This window comes from Eubalaena glacialis, chromosome 7, assembly GCF_028564815.1.
Source record: "Eubalaena glacialis isolate mEubGla1 chromosome 7, mEubGla1.1.hap2.+ XY, whole genome shotgun sequence".
NCBI lineage: Eukaryota > Metazoa > Chordata > Mammalia > Artiodactyla > Balaenidae > Eubalaena > Eubalaena glacialis.
The window spans coordinates 23,895,776-23,923,710 of record NC_083722.1 but is presented as its reverse complement, the minus strand read 5'-3'; the positions used below and the strand labels follow the sequence as shown (position 1 = coordinate 23,923,710).

The following is a 27,935-nucleotide window of genomic DNA, read 5'->3' as shown; positions in this document are numbered from 1 at the left end:
TGTTCTGAAGTGTTCCAGTCAGAACCCAAGTTCCCCTGGCCCCCACATTCTGGGTGTCCCAGGTTGCATCCAGGAATCCAAACACGAGGACCCCAGTGAGTTCCAGAGCCCCAGTTCCAATTCTTGGTGGTGGTCAGTGCCCCATTGTCCAGGCCACACTTCCCTGCATCCCTGATTTCTAAGTGTTGTTGTTGTTTAAAGTTTTAAGCTTGGAGCCCAGCCCTGAGCCCCTAATTCTCTTTCTAAACCAGAAGGGGATGAGGGGGTCTGAAGGAGTAAATAATAAAGTAATTGAGGTGGGAGAGGATGGATGTCCTGCCCCCTCACAGGGCAATGATCCCAAAGTAGACCTGCCCAGACTCAGCAAAGTCCAGATAGTCGGGCAGGTTGATCTCAGCACTGAGTCGATCACCCTTCTCCAGCTGGAAGACCCCTCCCAGGTAGATGGGCTCATACCAGGGCTTGGCCTCAGCCCCCTCTGGCGTCTCCCTCTGGCAAGGGCTCTTGATGGCAGAGAGGAGGTTGACCTTGGTCTGGTAGGAGACAGCGATGCGGCTGATGGTGTGGGTGAGGAACAAGTGGGTGGAAGGGCAGCCTTGGCCCCTGAAGAGGACCTGGGAGTAGATGAGGTACAGCCCGTCTGTCGGCACCACCAGCTGGTTGTCTTCCAGCTTCACGCTGTTGGCCAGGAGGGTGTTGGCATATGTGTTCAGCCACCGGAGCTGCCCCTGAGCACTGAGGTTGGCTGGAGGGACGGAGAAAAAGAGGGAGGGGTGAGTCATTGTGACCCTGTCAGTTCCACTCTCCACATCCTGGCCCTCAAGTTCTGCCCACCCCCCCCACATCCGGTTTCTGTCCCCTCTGTCTGTCTTCCCACATCCCATCTGGCCATGAGGTTCTGAGTATCCCCCTCAAGTTCTAAGTATCCTCCGCCCTCCCCTTGAGCTCAGTGAGTCCTTCTCACCCTGTCTCCAAGGTCTGTCTACCCTCAGCCTGGCTTCAGCTGCCAAATCCTACCCCTCTCCATCCCATCTGCTTCTTCATCCCCCAGACACATCCTCAGAACTCTTACCTACAACATGGGCTACGGGCTTGTTACTTGAGGTTGCAGAAGATGATCCTGAAGAGGGAAGAGAAAAGAAGAAGGTGAGAGACCCTTAAGCTTCCCAGAAAATATCCCACTACTTTGACCTCCTTTCCTCCTCCCCCCAAACCCAAACTCTAAATTTCCCCTACTGCTTCCATCCCAGGACTAACCCCTACCCCCACCCAAGCCCAGAATTAGGAGAGAGGTTTTGGAGACACTTACTGAGTGTCTGAGCCAGAGGGCTGATGATGGAGTAGCCAGTTGGGAACTGTTGGGAGAAGAAGGAGGATTAGTATCAAAGCAAGTCACCCCTGAAGGAGAAACAGCCGGCTGCTTCTCTAGCTTGTACTCTCTGCCCTGATGTGTCTCGTTTTCTCTCCCCATTCATCCATTTTTTCATTCATCCATCCATTTAACAGCTCTTGCATTGAGTTCCTTCCGTGTGCCAGACACCCTTAGCTTCATCTTTCCTAGCTCTCTTTCATACCTGCTGTATCTCCTTCTGTCTCACCATCTTTATCCAGATGACTTGTTTTCTTCCCCATCTTTCTACCCATATCCCTTATCTGTCTACACATCTCTCTTTATATCTAAATCCCCGCTTACTCATTCATTCATTCGACAAATATTTAGAGAGCAACGCCCATGCGCCAGGCACCCTATTTCTCCATCCTTCCTTCTCTTCCCCCATCTCTCTCCACGTCTCCTTCTGCCTCCCCATCTTTCTCCACTATTTTCCTCCCCAAGCCTCCCCATCAGCACACCTCTTTCCCCCACCGCATATCTCGCCCTTTTTCCTCTCCCATTTCTCTCTGGGTGAGAGAATGAGCCAAGGCTGGCCAGGGACTCACCTCTTCCCTCTGGGGGCCGATTACCCCGAAGTGCAGCAGGCAGAAGAGCGTGGTGGCTCCTGCGACCAGGAAGAAGGAGAAGAGGCTGAGACACAAGCACCTTCTGGAACCCTGGGAGCCCCCTGCCGTCTTGGAGAGCGCCTCCTCTGCCAGCTCCACATCCCGGATCATGCTTTCAGTGCTCATGGTGTCTTTTTCTGAAGGGCTCAAGTCCAGCTGGGAGACGGTAGAGCCCTGTGGCAGGCTGTGTTAGAGGGAGTGAGTCGTCTGGCTGCCTGTCGGGGTGGGGGTGTGTGGTCTGGGAGGTTATTTCCAGGGGGGTCTGGAGTTGCTTGTCTCTCTCCTGGCTGGTCCCCTGGTGTCCTCGCTCTGGGAGCTTCTGCTGGCTGGGTGTGCAAACAGCTGCATTTATACGCTCTGGGGTGAGAGGAGGGCGGGGAAAGGCTCTCATTCAACCAGCGGAAAACTTCCTTGGTGGAGAAACCCATGAGCTCATCTGGAGGAAGCGGTAGCGGGTCCTACACCTTCTGTCTCGGTTTCTTCTCCATCACGGGGGCGGGGGTTTGGAAAGTTGGGGACACCCAGGCATCAAGGATACTTCCTACTCTACCCACCCGGATTCTGAGGGGGGCTCCCTGGGCCAGTTACTGCTGTAGATGTAGGACCCTGGAGGCTGGACCCCATTTCCCCTCTGCCCCCTAGTTCCCACTGTTTCCATTTCTTTGGGGGATGAGTTCTGTGGCCAATTTCCTTCTGATTTCCAGACCGGACTCAGGTAGCGGTAGAACTAGAAATGGGAGGGGCTTCAGAAAGCTGAGTCCTTAATGGAGAGAAAACTTGGGGGAAGCTGTGCTGGGTCCTGAGATGTCTGTTTGGGTCCCTGGGGGCAAGAGGAGCTGGAGGAAGGGAAGCTTGAGGCTCTGCAAGGGCTGGGGGAGGATGGCAGGGACAAGCCTGGGACAGCCCCAGAGGAGTGAAAGCGACGCTGGGAATTCACGAACCCCACTACGGCAGGCCTTCTCCTTTCACTCTGACCGGGGACTCACCAAAACTCTGGTGCTGGTTTCAGTCTTGGCTTCCAAGGGCATGTGATGCCCCAATTTTTGCACGAAGACCCCACCCTTCAGAGTCCCTGTGTGTGGCCATGTATCTGCAAAGAATTCCCTGCTCCCTCCAGTTTCCTGGAGACAGCCCTGGCCCTCAGAGCCCCTGCCCGTGACCATGTCTCCTGAAATGTCCCCTATGTTTTCCAGTCCCCCAGCCTTGGAGGCTCTCCCACTCCTCGGGGCCCTGGCATGGCCATGTCTTCCAGGGGGCCTCATGCTCCTCCTCCACAGTCCCAAACAAACACCCTTCAGTGTGGTCACTGCTCCTCAGAAGCCTCCTGTAACCCCCATTCCTCAGGGGTTCCCTGACCTCCACTTCTCCAGACTTTGGACCTGCATCTTTCCTTTGTCTTCTCAGCTTATCCTCTGGTCTCCTCCCACCCCTGTGAGGCCACCATATTTCACCAGAGCCCCTTAGGCCTCTCTGTACACCCACAGCTCCTGTCCCTCTGATTCCTGTCCTCCCTCCATTCCTTAGAGACATCTGGGGAATTCTCCCCTCCCAGACAGACAGATACAGGCAGACAGCATTTCAGAGAAAAGAGGTTTATTGGGCTTCATCAAGGGTCAGATGTCTCCTCGTGGGGTGTCCAGTCAAGCAATGGCTGGCTCTTAAGAGCCTTTCACTTCCTTCCAGAGTCCCTTGGTCCCTCAGACCCACTCTTTTTCTCTCTTGCTAGGTCATCCTTGTGCCCACGCCCTCTCACTCTTCGACTCTTGGGTGTATTATCTCTTTCTTCTGCTGTCCCCCTTCTCTCCATCCTCCATAAATAAATAATTTAAATTTTTTTCCCTTCATAAATAACCCCCCTCCCTGCCCCCAGTCATCCACCCAAGCTCCCTCATGTGTCAGCTCCCCTTCCATGTCCAGGGCAAGGCCCCCTAGATGGGCAGGGCAGAGGAAGGGCTCTGGGTGGGCATTTCCAGGCAGGCTTGAAGTCCTCAGCCGAGCATCCGGGGTGGTTCAGGAAGGTGTGGTCCCCTGGGGTGCCTAGAATTCCTTCTTTGGAAGCTCCAGGTGCCGAGAACGGGGGAAGACTTGAGACTGATGGAATGGTCAAAGGAGAGGTGTGGTGACCCCTGAAGTGGTCAGAATGGAGGCAAAATGGGGAGAAGGCCTTGAAACCAAATTTTTTCTTTCTGAATTTTTCTATAGAGCGAAGGCTCCGAAGAAGACACTACTGGGGCTGAGGAGCAGGTGGGAGATGCCATCTGTGTGAGTGGACAGCTGGTCTCCCCGGGTGAGCAGGAACACAGCCCCCTGGTACACCGAGCGCACCCAAGGTCCCTGTGGCCCTGGGCACACGGACTTCTGAGCGCTGAGGAGAGGCACGTGGAATGGGTACTGGGAGGAGAAGAGCTGGACCTCGTGGGCCAGGTAGAGAGGGGTGGGGGTGGCCTTGGGGAAGCAGCCTTCCCCAGAGAAGACCACCTGGGAGTAGACAAAGTAGAGGCCACTGGTGGGGACCAGGAGGGAATTGTTGCTCAGAGAGAAGCCGTGGCGGAGGAAGGCACGATCCGTGTTTGCTCTCCAGCGCAGTGAGTCCTGGGTGCTGGGGTCTCCTAGGAAGAGCCAGAGGGGATGGCGGTCAAGGACCTGGGGGTCAGAGGTCTCAATCCCTGAGGAAGCAGGTGCTGGACTGAGTTCCTGGGGGATGGTTGGGAGGACAGAAGGGAGTGGGAGTGGGGGTGAGCTGGAGGGGATGCTTGGGTCCCTGAAGGGGGATGGGAGGAGGGCTGGGGGCTACATGTCTAGGAGGGCAGGTGAATGTTTACCAACAAGGTGAGCGGCAGGTTTGAAGGTGCCTCGGGTGAAGTGATTCGGGGGGTGCTGATGGGCAGGCTGTGCAGTTGAGGGTGGGAGGCCAACACCAGAGAGCCCCTAGGGGAGAACAGAGTCAGAGAGGTCCTCAGGCCCAAGGTCAGGCTGGGCTGCCCACACAGTCCCCATTGCCCTGCTGCCTCACCTGGGCCTCGCGCGGCAGGGCCAGCAGCAGTCCCAGAAGGAGGAGGAGTAGGGGGGTGCTGCACACCCTCAGGAGGTAGAGACGTCCAGGTGGTGTCATGGGGAGAACCTGCAGGGAGAGAGACAGTGAGCGGGGCGGGGCGCGATGCGGAAGATGGGCCTCCTGCCCGTGGAGACAGCCACCCTGAGAGACGGGGCGACAGACAGAGAAGGGGACAAGATGCAGTCAGGGAAACCCCAGGTGAGCAGGGGGAGAGAGAGAGAGAGGAACAGAGATGAGAAGGGAACAGAGAGGGATCAGAATGTGTGACACAGACAGAGAGAAAGAGATTGACAGATAAAGAGTCAGAGAGAGGGGAACAAACCAAAACCAAACCCACCAAGGCCAAGGCCCAGGCCCAGGCCCAAGCAGGAGGTGCAGGAGGGGCCGAGGCCCAGGCGGAGGAACTGAACGCCCCGAGGGAAGGAGTCCACAGCCGGGGAAGCCCAAGGAGATGGGGTGGGAGAGTCTCACCTGCTGTGTGGAGCCCCTTGGCCGGGACGCCTGGGTCCCTTTATAGAGGAAGCGGCAGTGGCAGCGTGGCAGGCGGCGGGCGGGTTCTAGGCCGGGGTTGGGGCCCGGGGAAGCCCCCAGGGCTTAGAAGATGCTGCTGTTTCAGTCGAAGGCAGGAAAGGCTGAGGCCTAGGAGAGAACCGCAGGCTGGGGGCTCAGACGACTGAGTTCTGGGAAAGGGAGTGGGGTCAGGGGAACTGTGGGCTGGGAGGGCCAAGGAGCGGGGGTCACGCTTAGGAGTTCCAGAGAAGGGACAGTAAATTCAGAGGAGGAGGAGAAGGGGAGCAGCTGGGGCGTGGGCTGGAGGCCCGGTTCCCTGAAGAGCAATTATGTATAACACCTCTGCACCCTTGGCTGATTACAGGCTTCTCTCTGTGCACATTTCCTCCTCTTGTACCCCTGTCCTTGTCCCAAAGACTCAAGTCACACTTGTCCCAGTATGTGCATTTTCCAGTTTGTCTGGCAGGTTTCATATCAAGAAGTTCCATTATATACCCTCCTGCCTGGTACATCCTGGTTTATGCCTGTTGTCCTGGTAGAAATATTCATGGACCCCCTTTTACTCTCAAAAGTGTTCTGGTTTGGAAGATCCCGCTCACGATGAGCCATGAACTCACGTATGATGAGGTCTTGTCTCACTGCTGAAGGATGCCCTCCACCTCATCCCAACCTCAGGTGGGCTCCACAGATCAGATTTATATAACCCCAAACAAACACATTCCAGGATCAAGGAATGTGGCAATTGCTAAAGTTCTCTACAGGGGATGCTTCAGAATTCCACACAGGTGGAGCTTAAGGGTGGCGACCTAGGGCAGGGTGGGGACAGCAAAGGGACTTGTCTTGCAGCTGCACTTGTAAAGCCAATACACTGTTGTAAAATCGTTAAGGATTTCCCCCTTCTCTTGCTGTAGAACTCAGGTACAGTGAGGTGCACGTCTCCTAAGTGGGCAGCCTGATGATCTTTCCCATCTGTTTATAGCCATGTAGCCACCATCCAGTTCAACATAGTTTTTTTTTTTTTTAATTTATTTTTATTTATTTATTTATTTATTTATTTATGGCTGTGTTGTGTCTTCGTTTCTGTGCGAGGGCTTTCTCTAGTTGCGGCAAGCGGGGGCCACTCTTCATCGCGGTGCGCGGGCCTCTCTCTATCGCGGCCTCTCTTGTTGCGGAGCACAGGCTCCAGATGCGCAGGCTCAGTAATTGTGGCTCACGGGCCCAACATAGTTTTAGGTCCCCAGAAGGTTCTCTCCTGCCCCCTCCCAGTTCATACCTTCCAAAGATAACCAACCACTTTCTGACCTCTACAACTATAGATTAGTTCTTTCAGCTTTTGAGTCTCATATACATGAAATCACACAGACTTTACTCATCTGGATTTGGCTTCTTTCTCTCAACGTTATGTTTGTGAGATTCATGTATATTGTTGTGTGTATCAGTGATTTTTATTTCATTGTGATGTGATGTTGTGTGAATATACTCTAATTTACTTATCTATTTTTCTGTTAATGGGCATTTGGTTCGTTTCTAGTTTTTGGCTAGTATGAAAAACGTTGATATGAACGTTATTGAACATGAGCGAGTTTTCGCTTAGCTTGCAGGTTGCAGGTTAAAAAAAAAAAGCAAGGTTTCTCAAGATGATTTTAGTCACATTTCATGAGATTGAGAAAATAACAATTGGCCCCCTCAAATATTATTATTACTCTTACTAACTTGTTATGCTTTCATTTGGAGGTTTTTGGAGGGGCTGGGGCTGAGGATGGTGGTGATGGAAACTAAAGCCCTCCCTCTGTTGCACTGGGCAGAAAGTTCCTGAGGTGTCTTGGTGTCCTGTGGCACATAAGTGATATTCAGGGTGTGCATCAGCTAGTTCTCCTGTTTTCCTCCCCGCTACTTGAGGCCCTGCAACTTTGCCTTTCATGCCTTCCTAGTCTAACCTATTACTTCTTTTCATTCCATCTTTTTGGGTTTTTTTGGCTGTGCCTTGTGGCTTGCAGGATCTTAGTTCCCTGACCAGGGATTGAACCCGGGCCATGGCAGTGAAAGTGCGGTGTCCTAACCACTGGACCACCAGGGAATTCCTTCATTCCATCTCTTTAGCTTTCTCTCTATTTCACAAACATTTATTGAGCATCTGCACAAGGCATTGAGGAAACAGATGTGAAAGACAGTCCCCTGACCTCTGGGAGCTCAAAGACTAGTGTGGGTTCCGTGACAGTGGGCTTATGGCAGCCCACAGTAAAGCCATCAAACTTGGCCTGGGGGAGAGGTGATTTAGGCATTAAGTATCAAGGCCAAGATGGTGAAGGGCATTCCTGATAGAGGGAATAGAAGGTGCAAAGACTGGAGGTAAAAGAGAGTATGAAGTGCACTAACCTGTGCAAGTGAGTACACATAAAAGGAGCAGAGATGAGGCTTGGGAGGTAAGCTGAGACCACATCCTGAGGGGTTTAAAACCAAGAAAAGAGGTTTGGATTTCATTGTAATTGTGATGGGGAGCTACCAAAATTTTTGAGTGAGAGAGGGACCCACCCAGATTGGTATATTTAAAACATGAGTCTGGATGCTACATGAAGAATGAATTGAGGAATGGGAGTTGGGGTCTGGAGGGGGAACCAGAAGTGTGGAGACCAGTTAGGGGGGTTTTGCAACAACTCAGCAAGGAGGTGACAAGAGCCTGCATTTAAATCGAGGCAGTAGCAGGAGAATGAAGAGGAGGAGAGAGTTTCTAGGCAAAATCTACAGGTCTTGGTGGCTGACCAGATGTGATGGCGGAAGAAGGGTAGCCACAGATGCCTCTTTTAAATATCTTGGTCTCTATCTTGGCTTCATCTTGTTTCTTTTAACCTCACTGTGTCTTGTGTCACTGTTGGCCTCCCTCTTGGTCCCTGCTCCTTTCCTTTCCTCTGTGTCCCTCTTTCTCTGGAGTCCCTTTTTCTTCCTGCTGTCTCTTTCTGCCTCTCCAATGGTAGGAGCCGATGGACTAGGAGAACTCGGCTATATTAAAATGTAAAATGGTGTTGCAATTAACGGTGAGAAATAGAGGGAAACGGAGAAACTTCGGTCAGAGAGAAAGACTGGGGCATTGAAGAAAAAAAAGGGGAAGATGAGGACAAGTGATGGGGAGACATGAGAGACAGAGAGGAAGGAAGGGTGAGAACTGGGCCGAAGCTCCGTGTCACAGGCATTTGCGATGTGCTGAAGGATGCTCCTTGAGATGGGCCAATCTTGGTTTCAATCTCAGTTTTGGAGGTTGTGTGAAACTCAGTTTCTTTCTTGAGGAGGCCAGCAGTTGGTTTGGGGTTTTCCCTGAGTGGGAGGGGTGATGACTGGAGTCTTGTGCTCCAAACCGAGGGATATACAGTTTCTACAGTGGTCTCTGTGGAGAAACTAGTGAAATCTCTGAGCCCTCCAAATAAGGCTGAAATGACAATAGCCTCAAACTTGAACCCAGCCTCAAAACCTAAAGTGGGATTACATATCAACTTTGATCCTAACCCATATTTAACCTCAACCCAAATCACAACTCAAACTCAACCCTAACCTCAAATCTAAACATCTCAATAAATGAACCCCCAAATAAACTTATCCTCTAAACTAACCCAGCCCTGTTTCTAAAGCTAATCTTGGAATTAACTCATCCCCATTCCTAATCCTATAGTTAAACCTGACTCTAAACGTAAGTTCAATTTGAACCACAAACCTAAAGTTGAGCTTTATCCTGCTTTTCCCCATTATTCATCCATGCCTCCATTTAACAAGTCTTTATTGGGAGCTTACTATGTGCTGGGCACTGTTCCAGGCAGTAGGGATATAGTGGCAAACAAGTCAGACAAGGTACCTGCACTTGTGGAGCTTCCACTCTAGTGAGGCAAGGCAGAAAAGAAATACACTGAAGAAGAAGGCAGTAAGTAGGGCTATGAGGAAATAAGATAGAGCCATGTGATAAGAGTGGCAGGGAACTACTTTAGACACAGTGGTCAGGAAAGTCCTTTCTGAGTAAATGGCATTTTAAGCTGAGACCCAAATGACAAGAGTGGCCAAGTGAAGGTATGGGGGAGAAGCATTCCAGGTAAAGGGAACAGCTACTGCGAAGGCCAGAAGGTGGAAATGAGCTGGGGGTGTTGAGGAACAGAAAGGAGGCCAGCGTGGCTGGAGCAGAGAGAGCGGGAGAGAGGTGGGAGATGAGGTCAGAGAGCAGGGGCAGGGGCCCGATCATGCAGGGACCTGCAAGGACGGGTAAAGCACCTGAATTTTACTCAACCATGGGAAGCTCTGGAGGGTGTCAGGGTGTGCACATGTTGCGTGGGGGTGGGGGGAGGAGGGAGGGAGGTCTGAGGTAGAGGTGATTGGATTTACATTTTTAAAAGATCATTGTGGCTCCTGTGTTTAGACTGGACTGTAGTGGGTAACATTGCAAGCAGGGACACCAGTTAGGAGGCAACTGCAGTAATCCTGGGGAGAAGATGGTGGCCACCATGAAGATGGAGAGAAGTAGACAAATTTGGGATATATTGGGATACATTTCATGGGTAGAATTGACAGGACCAGATGATGGATTGGATGGATGGTGGTGGGGTGGAAGACGGGGAGACTGGGAGAGAAGCAGGATTCTGATGGGATGGGAGAACCAGAAGTTCAATTTTGGATTTAAGTTTAAACCTATTGGACATCCAAGTCTTGGATAACATTCAAGCCTTGCCAAGAAATGTCACTTGGCAGTCACATATATGAGTCTAGATTTCAGAGGCAATGTGAGAACTAGAGAGTCAACAATGGGAACTGTTGGCACGAAGAAAGCCATGGAATTGGAAGAGATACCTTATCTTACGCATCCCCCTAAGATTCCTTCAAAGTGTTTTCCCTCAGGATAAATGCAGTGTAGCTCCCATCCTAAATTCCAGAAGCAGCAGCCTCTTGCTTCCGGAAGCAAAATCCTCCAGACTTAGTTTCCTTCTGAACTCTCACCGGGATTTAGCCTCCCTGGATCCGATTCCCTACCCAACAAAGGATGTTTCTACCAATCCATTTCACAGTATTTTATGGAACTCCTCAAATCCTCTATTTCACTTTTGAAAGCAACTTCCTCTGGTACTTTGAAACCTGGGCTTTTCCCTAATGATGTTCCTTCTGTCTTTGGTGAAGGCTGCTCTTTCTTCCACACCCATCACTAGGAGCAGGGGGGCAGAGGAGAGGCCACTGTTCTCCTCTCTCCCCTCTGCATCACTGATAACCTCCTCCTCTCTTGAAGTCCATGCCTTTTGCATTTTCCACGTTCTTCTGGTCTTCACAGCACAATCTTCTCCACCAACATCTCTACCATGTACTTAACAATTTATATATCTAGATAAGTTTTTCTTCATCTCTCATTCCCTTCTTGATATTCTACCAAGAAAATCTTGAAAAACGTGATTTGGGTAAACTCAATGGTCTCATTCTTGGGTCTTTCTCCTAGGCTGCCAAGCATTGCAGGAGAGAGTCATGTCCTCATAAGAGGCCTACTACTAATACTGACCATCTAACCTCAGAAAGCCCTCAGTGTTCCCTAATCTTTGTTTGTTGATTCCCTTGTTCTTCTCCTGCAGGTGATGTTCTAAATCTCCACGCCTCCCGACCTCTTTACTCTCAGTTGGTGATGCTATCATCCTTTTATTGAACTTAAGGCCATCCAAGGTGGATCTCTTTACTGCTTTCTTTTCCCTTCACTTTGTTTCCTTTTTCCTTTCTTCTTGATTCAGAGAAGGACTCTTTCTCCTGTCCAAGGCTGATTCTTTGTACTCTGTTTCCCACTTCCCCATGTTTACCATACTCTTTCCCACCTTTCTTTTGTCTTCAGTATCTTTCACTTTTCATGCGCCTTCATTTTACATGCTCAACTTTATTTCTTGAAGATAAAAAGCCTTCCCTGGACTTTCTCCCTTAAATGTCCATCCATCTCTCACCCTCCTTTTCTGTGTGATGTCTCAAGAGACTAGCCCCCTAACTAACCACTTTTTCGGGAACTGGTAAAATTTTCCTCACTGTAAAATTCGTGGGTTGAGCCAGAGATGATACTGTTACCTTCAGTATTCACCATTCTATGCCTTTGTACTCACCACCTCCTTTTCCTCACCTCCCACTCATTCCTTAACCTACGTAAAGCGATTTCTGTGCTTCTGGTAAGTGGAAACTGTTTTCTCAAAATCTGTAATCGTCTAGTTCCTGAACCCAAAGGATCTTTTGAACTCTCACCTACTAGACTTCTTTGAAGCATCAGATATGGCCGCCCAGTCTCTGCTTGGCATACCTCTCCCTTGCCCTACTTCTCTGACTGCTCCCCCGACCTCTCTCCTTTATTGGTTCCTCTTCCTTTGATCATCCTCAAGGCTCTTCTGGTCACCCTCTCTTTTGGGGATCCTGTCCACTCAGAGGCTCCACCTCTACTGGAAAAGGAATGATGCCCAAACCTATGCCTCCAGCAGCCCCAACTTTTCTGTCGGGCTCCAGACGTGCTCACTGGAAATCTCCACCTGAGTGTCATGCTAACACCTCAAACTCAGCAGGACTTTCTTGAGTACTTTATTACTCTTAGCAGGTGCACCTCCTGTCATCACGTGTAGTTGGTCCTTATCTGTATGTTGTTTCGTTAGACTGCAAGCCCTATGAGGGCAGTGACTCTATGTCATTTATATCCGTTGCCTAGCAGAGCATCCTGCTCCTTTCAGGTGCTTAATAAAAATTTGATTGTATGTCTGAAATTAACTCATTTTCCCCTTAGCCACACTCCTCCTTGGTTTAGGGTATCATCGTCTTTCCTATGCCCTTGGCTCAAAACTTGGAGTCATCTAAGACTCCTCTTCCCTCACTCCCACCATCCAATCAGTTGGCATGACCTAACGACTTACCCCTGTCAAAGTTTATAAAATCTGTTCCTTCCTTTCACGCCACTTGGAGTTATTGGGACCTAAGTAGAAAGTACACAGGTTTTGGAGTAAAATGAGTTTGATGCTAATTCCACTACTTTTGAGCTGTGTGACCTTATGCAAGCTGTGGTATGTTTATGAGCCTCAGTTTCCTCATCTGTATAATGGAGATCCACCACGTCCCTTTTGGACAGTTGCTGGCAGGATTCTGACATTAGGAAAAGGGCTTGACATGGTTAACACATAGTATGTGGCCCCCAAAATGGCAGTTATTTTTATTTCTTGTCTGTACACCTGCAGCACTCCCCTGTACTCCCTCTTCTTCACAGCTGTCACAGTGCCACTGCCCACAGATAAGGTCCAAATCCCTTACCTTAACATTCTGTGTCCTTTCTTCAGCACATGCTCCCTCACACCTGTGCTTCATCTACCTCAGGACACTTGTCTTTCCTGTTTTCTGACTCCTGGCCTCTGCTCAAGCTGTTTCACTCCTCTCTGGGGCCCTTCCATTCCCCCTCCCACAGAAATCCTACCCATTCATCAAATGCCCGCTCCTCCCTCAGAGACCCCCGGGTGCTTTCAGCCGGAATCCACCTCCCCTTCCCTTTTTTGCACATCCACTGTACCTTACTCGTTTTTACTCAGCATGCCTGGAATCAGTTGATTAGGTATGGGCCTGCCTCCCCTATTGGATGGCAAACTTGAAACAGAGTTTACATTTATCTTTGGGCTATTTGATGCTCAGCTGAACTGCACTGAATAGAGTCCCTCCCAGACCCTTCTCCTAACTTAATCCAAACCTGCCCCAACCCAATCCCCCAACTGACCCTCTTCAATCTCACCGGTCTCATTCCCAATCCCGTTTCTCTAACTGAACCCCAACGCATCCTCCTCTGAGAAGTGATTCCTCTTTCCAGGTCTAGAGAGCAAGATATGCACACTCCTACCTCCCCAGTGTTTCATGGTAGGCACTGAGTCACCCCTTGGGGATCCCTGGTTCCTCCTCCCCACCCCCACCATGGAGGACAGGATGCCTGCCGCCTGGCCCCAGGGGGTCAGAGGAAGCCAGGGCCTCTAGGGTTCAGTATTTTTATCAGCCTAGGAAATTAGAGACACAGAAGCGGAAACCGTGTGGTCAGAGAAAGTGAACAGCCCTCATCTCAGGGGAACCCCCAACAGGACTGGGGGCCAGACACCAGGGAGAGACGTTGAAAAGAGCGAGGTCTGGGGGGCCAGGTATCAGGGCTTGTTTTGCTTTGGTTTTATGTGACTCTTGCAGAAGGGCAAATGATGTGCTTAAAAACCAGACAAAAGTCTGCTGGACGAAGGAACAAATATGGACACCAAAGTTTTCTGTTGCTTACCTCTCAACGCCCAGCTTAGGGGTCCTAACCCCAACCCCGCCTCCACTCCCAACCTGAGCTCTTTGCATGCCACTTCCGAAATCTCCGGCCTGTGAGAGGAACCGGACGCCTGGGTTGCTCACAGCTCGCAGTCTCTTCTCTGAATCACAGCAGCTTCCTCTCACAGGATCTTTCTCACCAGCCCTTCCTCCTCCTGCCCCCTGAACATCTGCCTGGTCCCTCGGAGACCTGGGGCCTCTTGGCTCTCTGTCTTCTCCAAGGGTCTCACACCCGCCCCATGTTTCCATGCTTCCAGAGGCTTCCCCTCCCTGTCACCTCTTGCCCTCCACTTCCACTCCTGGGATGCTCCTGTGTAGACCGGCATTCCATTCCAAACCTGAAAAATAAGTTCTGATTCATGATTCTCTGATGCAGACAACATGCGGACTGTGCACGTGCCAGCACATGCCTGTACTCGCCTTAGTCCTGCCCTTTCTCTTTGCTGAGTTCCTTCTGTGTCCTGCTGGTGGCGGTGGGGTCTGGTGCTGTCTGCAAACTTCCTACCCCAGTTCCTGGGAGCTGAAGTGGGGACTGAGTATGAACAGTGGAAGGGAGGGTGCCCTCCCCCACCCCCCGCCTTGGGAATCCTGGACCCTCTCCCTCTACCCTCCAGGCCCTTTCCTCAACCTCAGGAAAAGGGGATGTTTATCTGGAAGGCCAAGACTGGGCTGCCCAGAGATGAAGCCCAGGTTTGGGATGGCGGCAGAAGCTCGATGGAGGGAGCCGAGAATTGGGACCCTAGAGGAGGAGAGACGGGACTGAGAAGCTAGAAGAGAGGAATGGCCTCGGGTGTGGATCCCTGGTTGCCCAAGAACAGACAACCCAGGTTACATAATTTGGCTCTTTCCGCCTCCTTCCCCTGCTCCTAATTTTAGCAACCGAAATTCCACTCCCCCACAGGGCTCTTCCTCCATCCTTTCTGCTTCCATCCCCCATCCTCCCACAACCTCCTCATGGTCCCCCAGCTCCAGCTGCCCCCAGTTCAGATCATTCAGTGACTCAGCAGAGGGAAAGCCCTGTGTTGGGGGAAGGGGGTGTTAAGTGGGGAGGAGGATGTGGTTCTGGCTGGGGAGGGGAGGGAAACTGGTTTTGTTCCCCTTTTTGCCTCTGTTCACATCTACTTCTCCAACCGCTGACTGAAGAGTGGAGAGGAGCCCAGGGTAGGGAGCGGAGAGACTGGAGGGCAAGCTGGGCCTTCTTAGGGCCGCCCTCGTGGGCGGGTGGGCAGGCGAGCAGGGGGCTCCTAGTCTCCAGCTGAGGGCACGAGTTAGGGTGTTCGCGCATGGTGCAGGTGTGCAGGAGCTGTGGGTTTGGGCAGGTGGAGTGGGAAAGGAGATGTTATGGGTGATGAAAAAGGCAGAGGAGACACCGGGAGTGAGATGTGGAACCAGGTCTTATTAGGAAATGGCAGAGTCAAGGAGCAGTGGTGGTGGCCCGCATCCCCCCATCCCTGCTCATTACAAGTTTTGCTCCCGCCCCACATCCTCTGCCGTTCAGCACTGGTCTCCTGACCTTACCCTTCTTACTGCCCTGCACTTCCTGCAGTTTCTTGCTCTTTCCCTGGGGTCACTTGAGGGCCTCCGCATGGCGATTCAGGGCCTGAGAAAGGGCTGTCACAGCTCCCATCACTCGGCCCAGCTCCCAGGTCTCAATCTGGCTTCGGAATCGTTGCAGGAAGCGGTCGGGGTGCCAGCGGACCTGCTGGACCCTCAAGTACCTCCTCAGAGCCCCCTGCTCCTCCAAGGGAGGGCCCCTGGCCACCAGGGCTGCAGCCATGGCCTCTGGGTCTCCTCCGCCAGGGCAGGGCCAGGGCACATCACCGAAGCGCCAGAGTCTGCCCCTCCCTGCTCCTCTGGGGTGCTCTGCCCTGGGCCCGGCCCTGGCTGGCTCCGGCACTCGATCCCCGGGAGCCTCCTGTGCCCTCCTGGCTCGGCTCTCACGCAGTTCTTCCTCCTTGGCCCGGGCTCGCTCCCGGAAGAGCCGCTGCTCCTCCTCCTGCTGCCGCCGGCTCTGACCGGAACCCTCAGCCCGTGGGGGTCGGCAGGCTCCCTCTGCCTCATGCTGTTGCGGGCGCTTCTGGGCATGTTCCCGGGCCATGCGATCTGACCAGGCTGAGAAGGACTCGGGTTCCTGGGTCTCATGGGAAGCATCATCTGTTTGGGAGGGTGGGAGGTGGTGGTCGCAGAGAGGCCATGAGAAGGTGACAGGCAAGAGAGGTGGCGCAGCACAGAAAAAGGGACCATAGGAAGCCGGTGGGAGCATTCGTGGAGTGGGTGTAGGAAAAGCAGCCAGTGCGGAAGAAGGGCGGCTGTGGATGGAAATGGATTCCTTACCTTCAAATCTCCCAATGACTTCCTGCCACTCGTCCTCCAGCTCTCCCTGCAGCTTCTGTCTCCATTCCCGTTCCTTAGAGGCCTCATCTTCTTCCTCCTCTTCGGCAGAATCCCAGGGGGGTCCCCAGCCCAGAATTTGCCCTGGGGTCTCCCCATCCTTATTCTTTATTCCCATGGCAGAGGGACAGCGACTCAGCAGTGGCAGGAAGAAATCCGTGTAGGCTGTTTGTGGGAGAGCAGTGAGCAAAAGTTAGCTGGAACTCTCACTCCTTGGTAGGGCCGCCATCTTGAATCCTACAGGTTACTTACTCTCTTGGTCTTAGAGCAATGAAAGGGTTGCCCACATGGATGCCTCCTGGGTGCTAGGAAATCACCAACACTGACAAATATTTATTGATACTTTACCACATGCGTGATAAGTGTGGTAGTTTAAAATATCCTGACCTGCGTCTTCACAAACTAACTTAGTGTCCTGGGAGCTCTACTACGTCAATGACATTTTCTGGTCTGCCTCCAGCCACCTAGGGTGATGTCAAAACCCTTTGACTATGTATTCCATTTTTGGCTTGAAAATATTGTCACTTTATACCTCTCATTGTGCTTCTTACACAAAACTATGTTCTCCAGACTGGGAAAATACCTGAACACCCTGATTTGTACCATTCTAAGTACACAAATACTTAATACTTTTCTTTATATCACTTTTCAATAAGCTGAGTAAGATAAATATTTTCAGGGGAATTTCTCTCAGCCAGCCTTAGCCAGGGGATGCTGGGAGGGGGACGGAGAGGTAGAGAGTCCAGCCCAGTAATGAATTTGAGCCATAGAAATGTTCCCAGCAGCAGAGCAAACTCTTTCCAAATGACTGCTGACCTAGGGCAGGGGAACGGGGCTGAGATAGAGGGTTCCACTCAGGGCCTGGCTGACAGGAGGCTGGGGGAAAACAGGAGAGGGACTGACATTCCTGAGCTCCCCTCTTCCTGAGCCCTGACCTCAACGCATCAGCTGAGTGCCATGTTGCTCTCCTCACTGCCCACCCAGCACCCTACGCCTGGCCAGCCTGCCACCTGCCATGGTCGCCAACCACCTCTGCACTCTCAGGACAGAGCAAGATGAGTGAGGCACCCTTCCTTCCTGTGGACCTAGTTTCTCTCCCTATGGCAGGAAGAAGTGGGCCGGCAGTCTTTAGATCTTTATTCAGTGGTGCTAGAACATACTGGCTACCTGGCAAAAGGATGAGAGAGAGGAAGGGTTGTCCTGTCACTGCCAGGAAGGCAGAAGATAGAAGGGTCCAGCCTTGGCTGGCCAAGGTCCACTGCCCCCACCCATCTCCTGGCACACCTGAGCGTCACCCAACCCAAACCACATCAGAACGAGGGGTGGGGGCACGTCTCTTTAGTACTGACGTGACCTGTCACAAGCCCTCCCAACTTGTCCCTCCCAGTAAGTACCTGGTCTTGTCTTTCAACGGCTTATATCCCACCAGGGCTCACAGCAGGTGTGAGGGTGGGTGGAAGGTTTTTAAATTCATAGGTTTGAAGGGGTAAGGCCTCCAACTATAAAACATCATGAGTAAAATCTGGTACAGAATATTAAATAGCCACTAAAAATTATGTTTGTGTGTGGAAAAAGCTGGCTGCAAAACTGTACATAGGATCCAATCACAACTCTGTGAAAAAGAGACCAAATCCCATGCTTGAAATAGACTGGATGGAAATATGTAAACATTCTAGTCTCTGGGTGGTAGACTATGGGTGGCTTTCCTCCAACCTTAGCTGATATTTTAATGTGAAAGGGACATAATTAATATGAAATTTTCTTTTCTTTTTAAAGACTAAAGAATAAATTTAATCACTGTTAACAGTTTGCTGTGGTCCCTTCTAGTCTTGTCTTGGTTTATATAAACACATAATGCACAATTTCTTTTCAGTTATGCGACCATACTACTATATACTGTTTGGCAACTTGCTTTTTTCATTTTAACACCTCATTTATATTTTCCACAGGAGTATACACAGTCTACCTCATTCTTTTTTATGACTGTGTAGTGTTCCACTGTGTGCATGAAACAAATCTTCCCACCCCCAATAGAAAGACTTTGTTTCCAAAAATGATCAGTCTTATGTGTGTGTCTCTGTGGACTCCTTACAGTACTTCTGTGGGGCAGATTCTCAGAAGTGGAATTTCTGAGTCAAACAACATGTGCAATTTTGCCAAACTGCTTTCAAAAAGTTTGTGCCATCAAGAATATATGAGCGCCTGATGAGGCTATAGCTTTATCACTTTCAGGAATCTTTTTATATATGCGATAAAGAATATTATTCAATTACTCTTGAAATGAACTAGGTAATTATCAAAGTTAAAAAAAAAAAGAATATATGAGTGCCTGTGCTATCCTTTACCAAAGCTGAATATCCCCAACCCTTTAAATTTTGCCCATCTGATAGATTAAAAAAATGACTTTATTAATGAAAAATTTCATATTCATATTCTTTGTCTACTTTCCCCTGGAAATTATACGTGTACATATGAGAGCTCTTTATATAGTATAGACACCAACCCTTTGTGTCTGTATCACATATATTGTAAATATTTTCTCCCATCTGTCTTTTCAAAATTGTAATGTAGTTAAATCTGTATCAATATTTTCATTTTACAGCTTTTGACTTTATTTCATTCTTAGGAAGGTTTTTCTCCACTCCAAGATTATGCCCTTGTGTGTTTTCCTACTATATTTCTAGAAATATAAAAGAAAGGAAAAAAGTACAAAGTATAGTATGATAAGCAACCCTATTCCTACCACAAGGTATGTTAATATATTTTCATTTTGCAACATCATTAAATAAAAAAAATCCATCATAGATAAAGCTACAGTTTTCTTTGATACAGTCTTCCAAGTTTTATTCCCCCCAGGGAAAACCCTCCCATGCATTTCCTGTCACATATAGGTGTTTAATCTGCTGTAATTTACTTTTAAGTCAGGTGTAAGGTAAGACTATTTTTCTCCAGAGAAGATAAATGGTCCAGTATCGTTTATTAAATAGTTCACCACCACCCCCTCCAGTGATCTGAAACACCAAGTTTACCACCAATTTAGCAGTATAGATCAACTTTTCCCTTATGTTCTTTAATTAACATGTTGTACTTTTATATTGGGAAAAATAAATGTGAAAAAAAAGCTTTGTGGAGTAAAAATGTACTTCTTCTTAGTGGTGGAAGCACTGTTCTTCTCCTCCCCATAATGAGACATGATTTCTACATTAATGAGATGTTCATACTAATTGGTACAAAACACTTTTTAAAAATGCCAGACCAGAAGTTTATATTGAGTGACGACTGAGACACAGGAAGAAAAGGTAACAGTGGGCAGAGTGGTTGGAGACGGCTTCCAGGAGGAGGTGGGGACTTACACTGGGCTGTGAAGGGAGAATAATCTAGCAAGGTGGAAAACTTAGTAGGGCGGACAGGAAGGCGACAGGCAAGAGGCAGATAAAAAAACAAGCATGTTTGTTGAAAACATGCTTGGGGTCACTGAAGACAGAGTCACGAAGCAGGAGTCTCGGATTTGTGGGCTCGCCGTGGGAGGTAAGGTTGGAAAGCAAAGAGAACATAAACCGGACAGCTCAGTCATCTGCAAAGCAGGGCCACAGCCTACTTCTACTGAGCAGATCAAAGTGGGTAATGGATGGGAAATGTCTAATACTGTGCTGGCACAGGTGCAGTGAATGTTACATTAAAAAAAAAAAGAAAACAAACACACGAGCTGGCTTTGGACTTATTCTTTTTGCAAAGACTGTGAGAAAACGACCCCGTTTCTCAATGTTCACTCATTCTTGCTGTATGTAGAGAATGGTTATTGTTGGACTTAGGTGTGTTTACACAGGGGTCTCTGACAGCTAAGACCACCTCCCCATGAGGTGTTACCAAAAGCCTCAAAGGTAGTGGCCATTCACTGGCATCTCACTAGGTGTGACAACCCAGCCCAGCCAATTCAGCGTGAACTGGCACATCCCTTAACATGGGAACTGAAGGGAACCTACGCTCCCCCAGGAGATTCTGGGTCATTTCATCTGTTCAAAGGAAATATCTGCATTTTAAGGCAGAGTGGTCTCTAGAGACAGGCCTTTCTACCAAGGAGCTAGAAGGCCACCTGGTGGTAGGGCTGGCAGGGGACCAGGAGGAAGGAAGGCCTGAGAGGGCTTGGGAGTGACCTGAGTGTAGGTGAGATTTCAGCAAGGTCCTGAACCTTCTGGGCCCTGCTTTCCTCATCTGTAAATGGAACCATAATGTCATTCTCACATGCTTCTTAGAATTCAGTACAATGAAGGAAGCACCTACCATACTGTAAGAGACATTTCTGTTACTTAAAAAGCCTTAATTGAATAATATAAGAATAAAAATAACAATACTTATCATCTAGTGAGGACCAAAACTGCCAAGTGCTTGCCTCACTTACTCGCCACAACCTCCATTTTAGAGAAGCAAATTAGGTTCATAGAGGCTAAGCTGCATATCCCTGTCACACAGCCTGTAAGTGGCAGAGCTGGAGCTTGGATGGGGTCTGAGGTCGGCCTCAGGGCACTCTGCTCTGTTGCCATGTACAATGTCAACTGTTGAGTTAGGTGCCTGCACTTTGTAAACCTCCTCTCTTTGCTCTCAGTTAAAAAAAAAAATCTGAACAGGGCAGCCTATCTCACTTATGTTAGGGAAATTAAAGAAAAGGGGATTTTTGACTATATGGGGGAGGTTTCGGGGATGTGGGTGAGGTTCCTGTGTATTCTTGGGGAGCTGGGGGATGATAATAGCAATCAAACTGAGTTCAGGTTGTTCGTCCCAACCTAAAGGTTTTCATCTAATGTTCTTACTACAGAAGGAAAATCTCTAAAAGGGGAAAGGGGTTTCACCTGTTATTTTCCTAGGAGGGCTGTACCTCTGCAGAGCTGCCTCCGCTGCCACTAATGTATCAACAAGTCCCCATCTGAAACCCTCAATATCAAAGGCTTTCCAGAATGCAGATATTTTTGGGATTTGATAGAGTTGATCTGAAAGTATACATATAGTTGGCCCTCCATATCCTCAGGTTCCACATCCGCAGAATCAACCAACCATAGACCTAAAATATTCAGGAAAAAAGAGTTCCAGAAAGTTCCAAAAAGCAAAACTTAAATTTGCTGCTTCCCTGCAACTATTTACATAGCATTTACATTGTATTAGGTATTTTAAGTAATCTAGAGATGACTTAAAGTATACAGGAAGATGGTTTGTAGGCTATATGCAAATACCATATCATTTTATAAAAGGGACTTGAGCATCTGTGGATTTTGGTATCTTGGGAGGGGGATCCTTGAACCAATCCCTCTCGGATACCAAGGGACAACTGTACACTGTATATTATATAGCCTGGGAGAGACTGGGTAGCCCCAGTAACCAAACACGTGAATGTTTCTGCAGTGAAACATATGAATATTGACATCAGTAGGATAAAAACATCATAAATAGCCTAGCTTTAGTTTATGTTAGGTTTTGTTACCAAATGAGTTTGGTGGCAGACTGATGAAAAATGTTTGGTTCTCAGAGTGTTTCTGAGTTTCAGAACTGTGGGTGAAAGAGTATGGGTCTGTTGATAACCACAGGAACAATGGCCGGTATCTAGAGTGTTTATCATGTGCCAAGTGCTCTAATTATGTACTGTGTCAGCTGATTCTCAAAACATATGTCACAGCATGGGTGCTTTGAACACAGGCGTTATTACTGTATAATTCTATAAAGTATCACACAGGTTAGAGCATAGGCAGTCTAGTTAGGCTGTCTGGGATACAACCCTTGCTCTTAATAGCTGTGTGACTTTGGCAAAGTACTTAAACTTCTCTGTGCTGTTTCCTCATCTGAGAAATGGGGGATGATGTTAGTACTTATACCTTCATAGGGTAGTTGTAAGGATTAAATGAGTTGCTTTGTGAGAAGTGTCTGGCACACAGCAATGGTTGCTATTATTTAATTTTGCAGATGGGCAAATGAAGCATCAGGCAAGTTTAGAAACTTGCCAAGAATACACAGCTATTAAGTGTGGAGCTGGGATTTGAACCCAGGCAATGTAACTGCAGAGAGTACCCTCTATCCTGCTTTTCACACTACAGGCAAACAACCAGTCAAGAGACAAAGTAGCTACTAATCTAGAGAGATGTATAATTTGAATACTAGTTGCTGTTTGGGGAATGTTGGGCTCTTCAGACAATGGTAGCTCAATAACGTAAAGGCACAAATGACAGCCACAAGCCAACTTGGTCAACTATTTCCCTAAGTCCCATGACCAAATAACTAGCTTATTTTTCAACCACTGGCCTTCATCTCAGACCCCACCAGTTGCTCATGACCTTGTTCCCCACGAAGCAGACTCACCATCAGGGCCCTGGCGGGCAGCAGCATGCAGCGCCGTGTCCCCGTGGCGGTCCTGGTGGGCAGGGTCAGCCCCAAGCCGAAGAAGCAGGCACAGGGCAGGGGCATCGTGGCGGGCGCAGGCCCGGTGCAGTGGTGGAGGCTGCCCAGCATCTACATCAAGGCCTGGGTGTCGCTGGAGGAGGGCTTGGGCCCGGACCAGCCGTCCTGCAGACAAATAACGACGGAAGCGACGCTCTCGGCGTTGGCGTCGGGAGGTGGAGGCCATGGAACTCTTGGGCTGAGGAAGAAGGATAAACAGGCAGCAGTCAGGACCCCAGCCTTGGATGGTCCCTCCCCCTCCATCTCTGACATTCCCTCTGTTTCTCCCTTTGGTTCCCCATTTCTTCTTACATTTTCAGCGAGATGAGGCCAGTCCTAACCCTCATCCCTTTACCAGGTGATAGGTTTGAAAACAATTTTGAGGGGAGCTGGGGTCACATTTTTTTTTTAATGTGAAATTTGAGAAAAGGATAAATGATTACTTAGAGGCTCATTAGTCCAGGTAAATTTTTAATAAAGGACTTTGTTATATAATAAAGACAAATAGAGACTGATGGGGGAAATTTTTATCAATAGAAATCTGAATTTTAAAAAGTCACAGTTTCAAATAATGATCTAGAAATTGAATATAATGTACCCGGCAGACAGATGTAGAGGCTTCTCCCTCTGGGACTTGGGGGGAGGGGTTACTCATCAGACCTGCCCCCCGCCCCCTAAGTACCCCCGGAGCAGTAGGCCCGAAGCCTGTGTTTAAGACGCTCCGAGGAAGGGAGGCGGGAAGGGCGGAGACACTCTAGACTGACGGAAATGGCGCAAGCCGAGACGCAGGTAAAGGGCGGAAATGAACTGTGAGGCGCGTTACCGGATGTCATTCCTCCCCGAGGGGGCGGGAGGTGTTTCCTTGGCCTTAGCCTCCGGGGGGAAACTAGGGAAATTAAGATAAAGGGTCCGTCTGAAACCGGAAGACTGGACGACAGGCGAGGAAAAGGAAGAGCAAGGGCTTTTTCGAGGTTTAACCCTGCTTCCCCCTACTGGGAGGAGAGAGGAGATGGTTCAGTGATAGGCGAAAAGATGAGAAGAGAGAGAAAACAGGGGAGATAAAGACAGGATAAAAATCACAGTGAAAATGAAAAATCAAAACCACAGCGAGGCCAAGAAAGGGGCAGATCATAAAACAGAAAAACACAGGAAGCAAAAGACAAGGAAAACAACCGCAGGAAAAAGCAAGTGAGGTGAATGGAGAAATTTGGAATTGGGAAAGGTGTAGAAAAAGGAGATGGAAATGGGAGGGAGAAAAAGGAGATGGAAATGGGAGGGAGAAAAAGGAAGAGGAGTTGGAAGAATTCAGAGAAGCCCAGCATACTCTATTCCCAACACACCACGCATGATAATTTCCTTACCTCCTCACCCCATTCTCAATCCCTCTATGCCTCCTTCTCTCTCAAATACTCCTCTCGGCCCCTGCCCCCATTCCTAGACCTTCCAACTGGGAAAGCCCTGCACCTGCTGTGAAGTTAGCAGGCAGCTTTGGACCTGGTCTCTGCTGCCCCCAGGCGGTCCTTCTGGGTACTGCCAGAGTGAGAGGTGGGAGAGGAGGACCAGCCATCAATGGGAGGATCAGTTTGGGGGAGACACCCGGTGCAGGAGGCTGAGCGAAAAGGGGAGCACTAAGACCCAGGGGTAGTGGAAGGCTGCAGCAAACAGCTGGAGGAGGAGGAGGAGGAGTAGGCGGTGTGGGGGGAGGGGAAAAGTGGGAGCCATCTGGTACCTTGGTAGCTTCCGAAACGGCATCGGTCATAACGACAGAAATGGCCAGTCAATCCCAGGGTATCCAGCAGCTCCTGCAAGCCGAGAAGCGGGCGGCTGAGAAGGTGGCAGATGCCAGAAAGAGTGAGTCTCCACATTTCTCCCTTAGGAATCTGGAAAGAAAATTGGAGGTGGAAGGACAGCAAACATTTGAGTCCTTAGGATAACCCAAGGCTGGTGGGGCGGGGGGAGGGAGGCTGGGGGCGCTTATTAGGAGGAAAGAAATGGGTGGGTGTCAGAATCTAGTTCTTGGCTGGCTGAGAGAAGGCAGTAACGTTTTGGGAGGGACTGACCCCTGCTCTCACATTTTGTGTGTGTGGGGTCTACCCCCACTTTCAGTCCTTTCTCCTGCCTCCAGGGAAGGCCCGGCATCTGAAACAGGCAAAGGAGGAGGCACAGATGGAAGTGGAGCAATACCGCAGAGAGAGAGAGCAGGAATTCCAGAGCAAGCAGCAGGCAGTGAGTCGTAGGGGAGGCTGGGATGGGACCCCAGGGTGCAAGTTGGTGGGTATATCTGGTGAGGTGTGTACAGGGTGATTCCACAAGAAAATAAGGTAGTAAAGGGCTGAAGGGGACCTGATGAAGACCATGATATTGGTCAAGCTTTGTGATATGTAAGAGAGTCTGGGAGTTTTGAAGGACTTGTACAGCTTGTGGAGGTGGGGGGGATTGCCACAGTCTCTGTAGAGTATGATGATATTTGGGGTGGAGGGCAGAGTTTTATGGGCATGGGTGGTGAGGTGGTGGGGATGGTACGATCTGTTGTAGGATGATGCTGCATGTCAGGTCTTAGGGAAGAGGGCATTATGTTGGTCTCTTCAGTGTCTAGATATTTCCATGGATGGGAGTGGTTTTGGAGAGGGCCTTTCTTCCTGGTCTTGCTCCAGGATCCTTCCCTCCACATGCGTGGATGCTTCTTTCTCTGTTTCTGCTTTCTCCTTTCTCTTTTCCACCCTTTCTCCCACCCCCCAGGCCATGGGCTCCCAAGGGAATCTGTCAGCTGAGGTGGAGCAGGCTACAAGGCGCCAGGTGCAGGGCATGCAGAGCTCCCAGCAGAGAAGCCGCGAACGTGTCCTGGCCCAGCTTCTTGGCATGGTCTGTGACGTCACGCCCCAGGTCCACCCCAACTACCGGATTGCTGCCTAGGACCCACCCTAGGGCCTGACTCCTCCTGCCAGTTCCCTCCTGCAAAGAAATTCCCAAGTGAAAATCAACTCCCACCATAATCCTTTCTCTCCCTTGCATTCCCTAGAAATTCTAGGAAGCAGGATCCAATAATTCTCCTGTGAAATTTATAAATATCCTGCTCAGACCTGAATCTCCTTATTGCTCTTTCACTGGGAGCTTGGAAACTGCCAAGTCACCCTCACCCAGCCCCTGTGAAATTTGTAGCATGGAGAAGTAGGGATGCGGAAAACACTCTGACTTCAGAGCCTGGCAGGCTCGGGTCCCTCTCTGACCCTGCCACTTGCTGGCTGGGCAACAAGAACAAGCTACTTAAACTGTAACCCCAGTGTCCTTTGCAAGGTTGGAATAATAATAATAATGCCTACCTTGCAGGGGTGTTGCATTGATTAGGAATCATTCTATAAAGAGCCTAGCATGGTTTCCAGCATGTAGTAGCTGTGATTCAATAAATGGCAAACCTGTGATATTATTACTACTCTCTGCCCACCTTCCAAAACCTAAACACAGCTGTTTTCTCACTTCTGTCTGTGGCTTTATAATTCTACTCATTCATTCTGTGACCCTAAAAATTCTCTAAAAAATTGGTTCTTCCCACCTCTCTTTCCCCAGAGACCTTATTATCCCTGAAAAGATGAAATGATGGCCTCATTTAGCCTCTCTTCTGTGGTTCCAGGAAGATGTTTGCATTTCTTAGCCTCTCTTTTTGTCTCTCTTAAGTTGGTCTTTCTCTTTATTGGATTTCCCCCTTTTCCTGTTTCCCCAAAGACCCATCAGATGCTTATTACTGCTTCCTGAGATCTAAAGTGATGCTGTGTCCCCTCATGTGCATGGCTTTCCTTTCTACATCCTGAACACCTTACTTTCCCTTTGTAACAATGAAAAAGTGTCAATAAAATAATTATGGGCAAATCAGTTGCTGGGTGGAATCAGCCTCCTTTTGCTTCATCATTTCTCATTTTCAGTCACTCTTGTTCCTTGTTTATGTATTCCCCAAACACCCAAAAGGTGTTGGAACTTTGAGAAACAAAAGCAAATGATACATTATTTTTTCTCTAAAGTGAGAAACACGTGGCTCCTCCTTTGTGAACCTGAGGACTATAGATGGTAACTGTAGAGAAGAGCTGGGGTGTAGGAACAAGCACTCTGCCCCTTACCTTGCTTTATTTTCCTTCATAGCACCTATCGATACTTGACATGTTCATGTGTTGTCTCCCCTGTTATGTGAACTCTGTGAGGACAGGGCTGTTCACTGCTGTGTCCCCAGATCTTAGGATAGCACTTGGCACAGGACAGGCAGTTGATAAATACTGTTGAAAAAGATTAATATTGTGGGTTTGAAAAACTGCACTTCTGTAACATCATCCTTGGATCACTGTTATTTCTTTTGGCCACAGAAAACGAGCCTACTTCACCAAGCACTTGAACCAGTGAGGTAATCTGTAGTGTGTATTTATTAACCAGACTCTTTAAGCAGGGAGTCAGGATACAGTAGAGAATAAAGAGGTGTTTACATCCTGTCACCTTACTAGCTGTCACCTTACTAGCTGTATTACTTTGGACATGTTGCTTTATTTCTCTGAATCTGTTTGCTTGATATAGCATGGGAATAAGGGTGCACCTTGGTGTTAAATGGTTAAGTGTGATAACAGGTAAAGGGCCAAACGTCTGTTGTCAGTTTTGTTAAGTCACATCTGACTTATGTAGCATACAAAAGCGGGGCGGGAGATAGCAAATGTTTCATTCAGGAAAAAAATCCAGGCTGAACCAAGGGGCTATTGGGGGCAGGGCTAAGCACATTCTGGTAGAATTAACAACATTTATAAAAAGTTATTTAACCCTCAAGCCCTACCGTTTATCGTTAACATTTGGGGCAGAATCTAGACCCTGTCCCCCCACTCAGTGGATTCAGAACCCCTTCCTGATTCCAGCCCACGCCCACGAACCTCAGGGCCCTTAAGGCATCAGCTACATCGGCCAACATTACTTTAGGCAAATGCCGTCCACCGGCTCCATGGCTGGGGAAAGGGTAGGAGTAGGACTCGTGAGCACGACTCACTTCCCACACCTGGGGCCGGTTGTTCCCTAGCTCCAGCGCCAACGCCCCCAGGTCACCTTGACTACCGGGCCAAGGACCCCGTGGGAACTCGAAATCCCGCCACCTTGGGTCTTCCTGCGCCCATGGAGGGGTGCCCAGAGAGAAGGCCTGCGTGGCAAGAACGTAAATGAAGAGAGAGGCGTGGAAAAGAGCAGGACAAGAGAAAAAAGATAACAATGGGGAGGGTGCTAGTTTCCTTTATGCCTT

General features: G+C 49.4%; 4 protein-coding genes and 1 long non-coding RNA gene across 6 annotated transcripts; 1 reads left to right on the top strand and 4 right to left on the bottom strand.

Moving 5' to 3' along the window:
- Window positions 1-323: 323 nt before the first annotated feature.
- On the bottom strand, window positions 324-2,124 carry TNF (tumor necrosis factor). Its single transcript, XM_061194928.1, has 4 exons — window positions 1,939-2,124; window positions 1,310-1,355; window positions 1,073-1,120; window positions 324-745 (listed from the first exon to the last, which is right to left on the bottom strand). Exons 1-4 carry the CDS (start codon window positions 2,122-2,124, stop codon window positions 324-326), a joined length of 702 nt encoding a protein of 233 aa, XP_061050911.1.
- A 2,070-nt stretch (window positions 2,125-4,194) lies between these two features.
- On the bottom strand, window positions 4,195-5,110 carry LTA (lymphotoxin alpha). Its single transcript, XM_061194927.1, has 3 exons — window positions 5,012-5,110; window positions 4,821-4,926; window positions 4,195-4,607 (listed from the first exon to the last, which is right to left on the bottom strand). Exons 1-3 carry the CDS (start codon window positions 5,108-5,110, stop codon window positions 4,195-4,197), a joined length of 618 nt encoding a protein of 205 aa, XP_061050910.1.
- A 10,133-nt stretch (window positions 5,111-15,243) lies between these two features.
- On the bottom strand, window positions 15,244-24,143 carry NFKBIL1 (NFKB inhibitor like 1). Of its 2 annotated transcripts, none has more exons than XM_061194926.1 (4): window positions 24,040-24,143; window positions 22,601-22,877; window positions 16,202-16,423; window positions 15,244-16,021 (listed from the first exon to the last, which is right to left on the bottom strand). In XM_061194926.1, the coding sequence occupies exons 2-4, from the start codon at window positions 22,863-22,865 to the stop codon at window positions 15,435-15,437; spliced, it is 1,074 nt and encodes a 357-aa protein (XP_061050909.1). In that variant the 5' UTR covers window positions 22,866-22,877; window positions 24,040-24,143; the 3' UTR covers window positions 15,244-15,434. The 2 variants fall into 2 exon arrangements, with proteins under 2 accessions (XP_061050909.1, XP_061050908.1); XM_061194925.1 differs by lacking the exon at window positions 24,040-24,143 and adding an exon at window positions 23,277-23,409.
- A 262-nt stretch (window positions 24,144-24,405) lies between these two features.
- ATP6V1G2 (ATPase H+ transporting V1 subunit G2) lies at window positions 24,406-25,729 on the top strand. Its single transcript, XM_061195971.1, has 3 exons — window positions 24,406-24,529; window positions 24,804-24,904; window positions 25,418-25,729. The coding sequence occupies exons 1-3, from the start codon at window positions 24,448-24,450 to the stop codon at window positions 25,589-25,591; spliced, it is 357 nt and encodes a 118-aa protein (XP_061051954.1). The 5' UTR covers window positions 24,406-24,447; the 3' UTR covers window positions 25,592-25,729.
- Window positions 24,535-27,685, bottom strand: LOC133095103 (uncharacterized). The gene is made up of 3 exons (XR_009701551.1): window positions 27,577-27,685; window positions 26,788-26,940; window positions 24,535-24,558 (listed from the first exon to the last, which is right to left on the bottom strand). It is a non-coding gene; the product is annotated as an uncharacterized LOC133095103 (long non-coding RNA).
- Window positions 27,686-27,935: the final 250 nt, after the last annotated feature.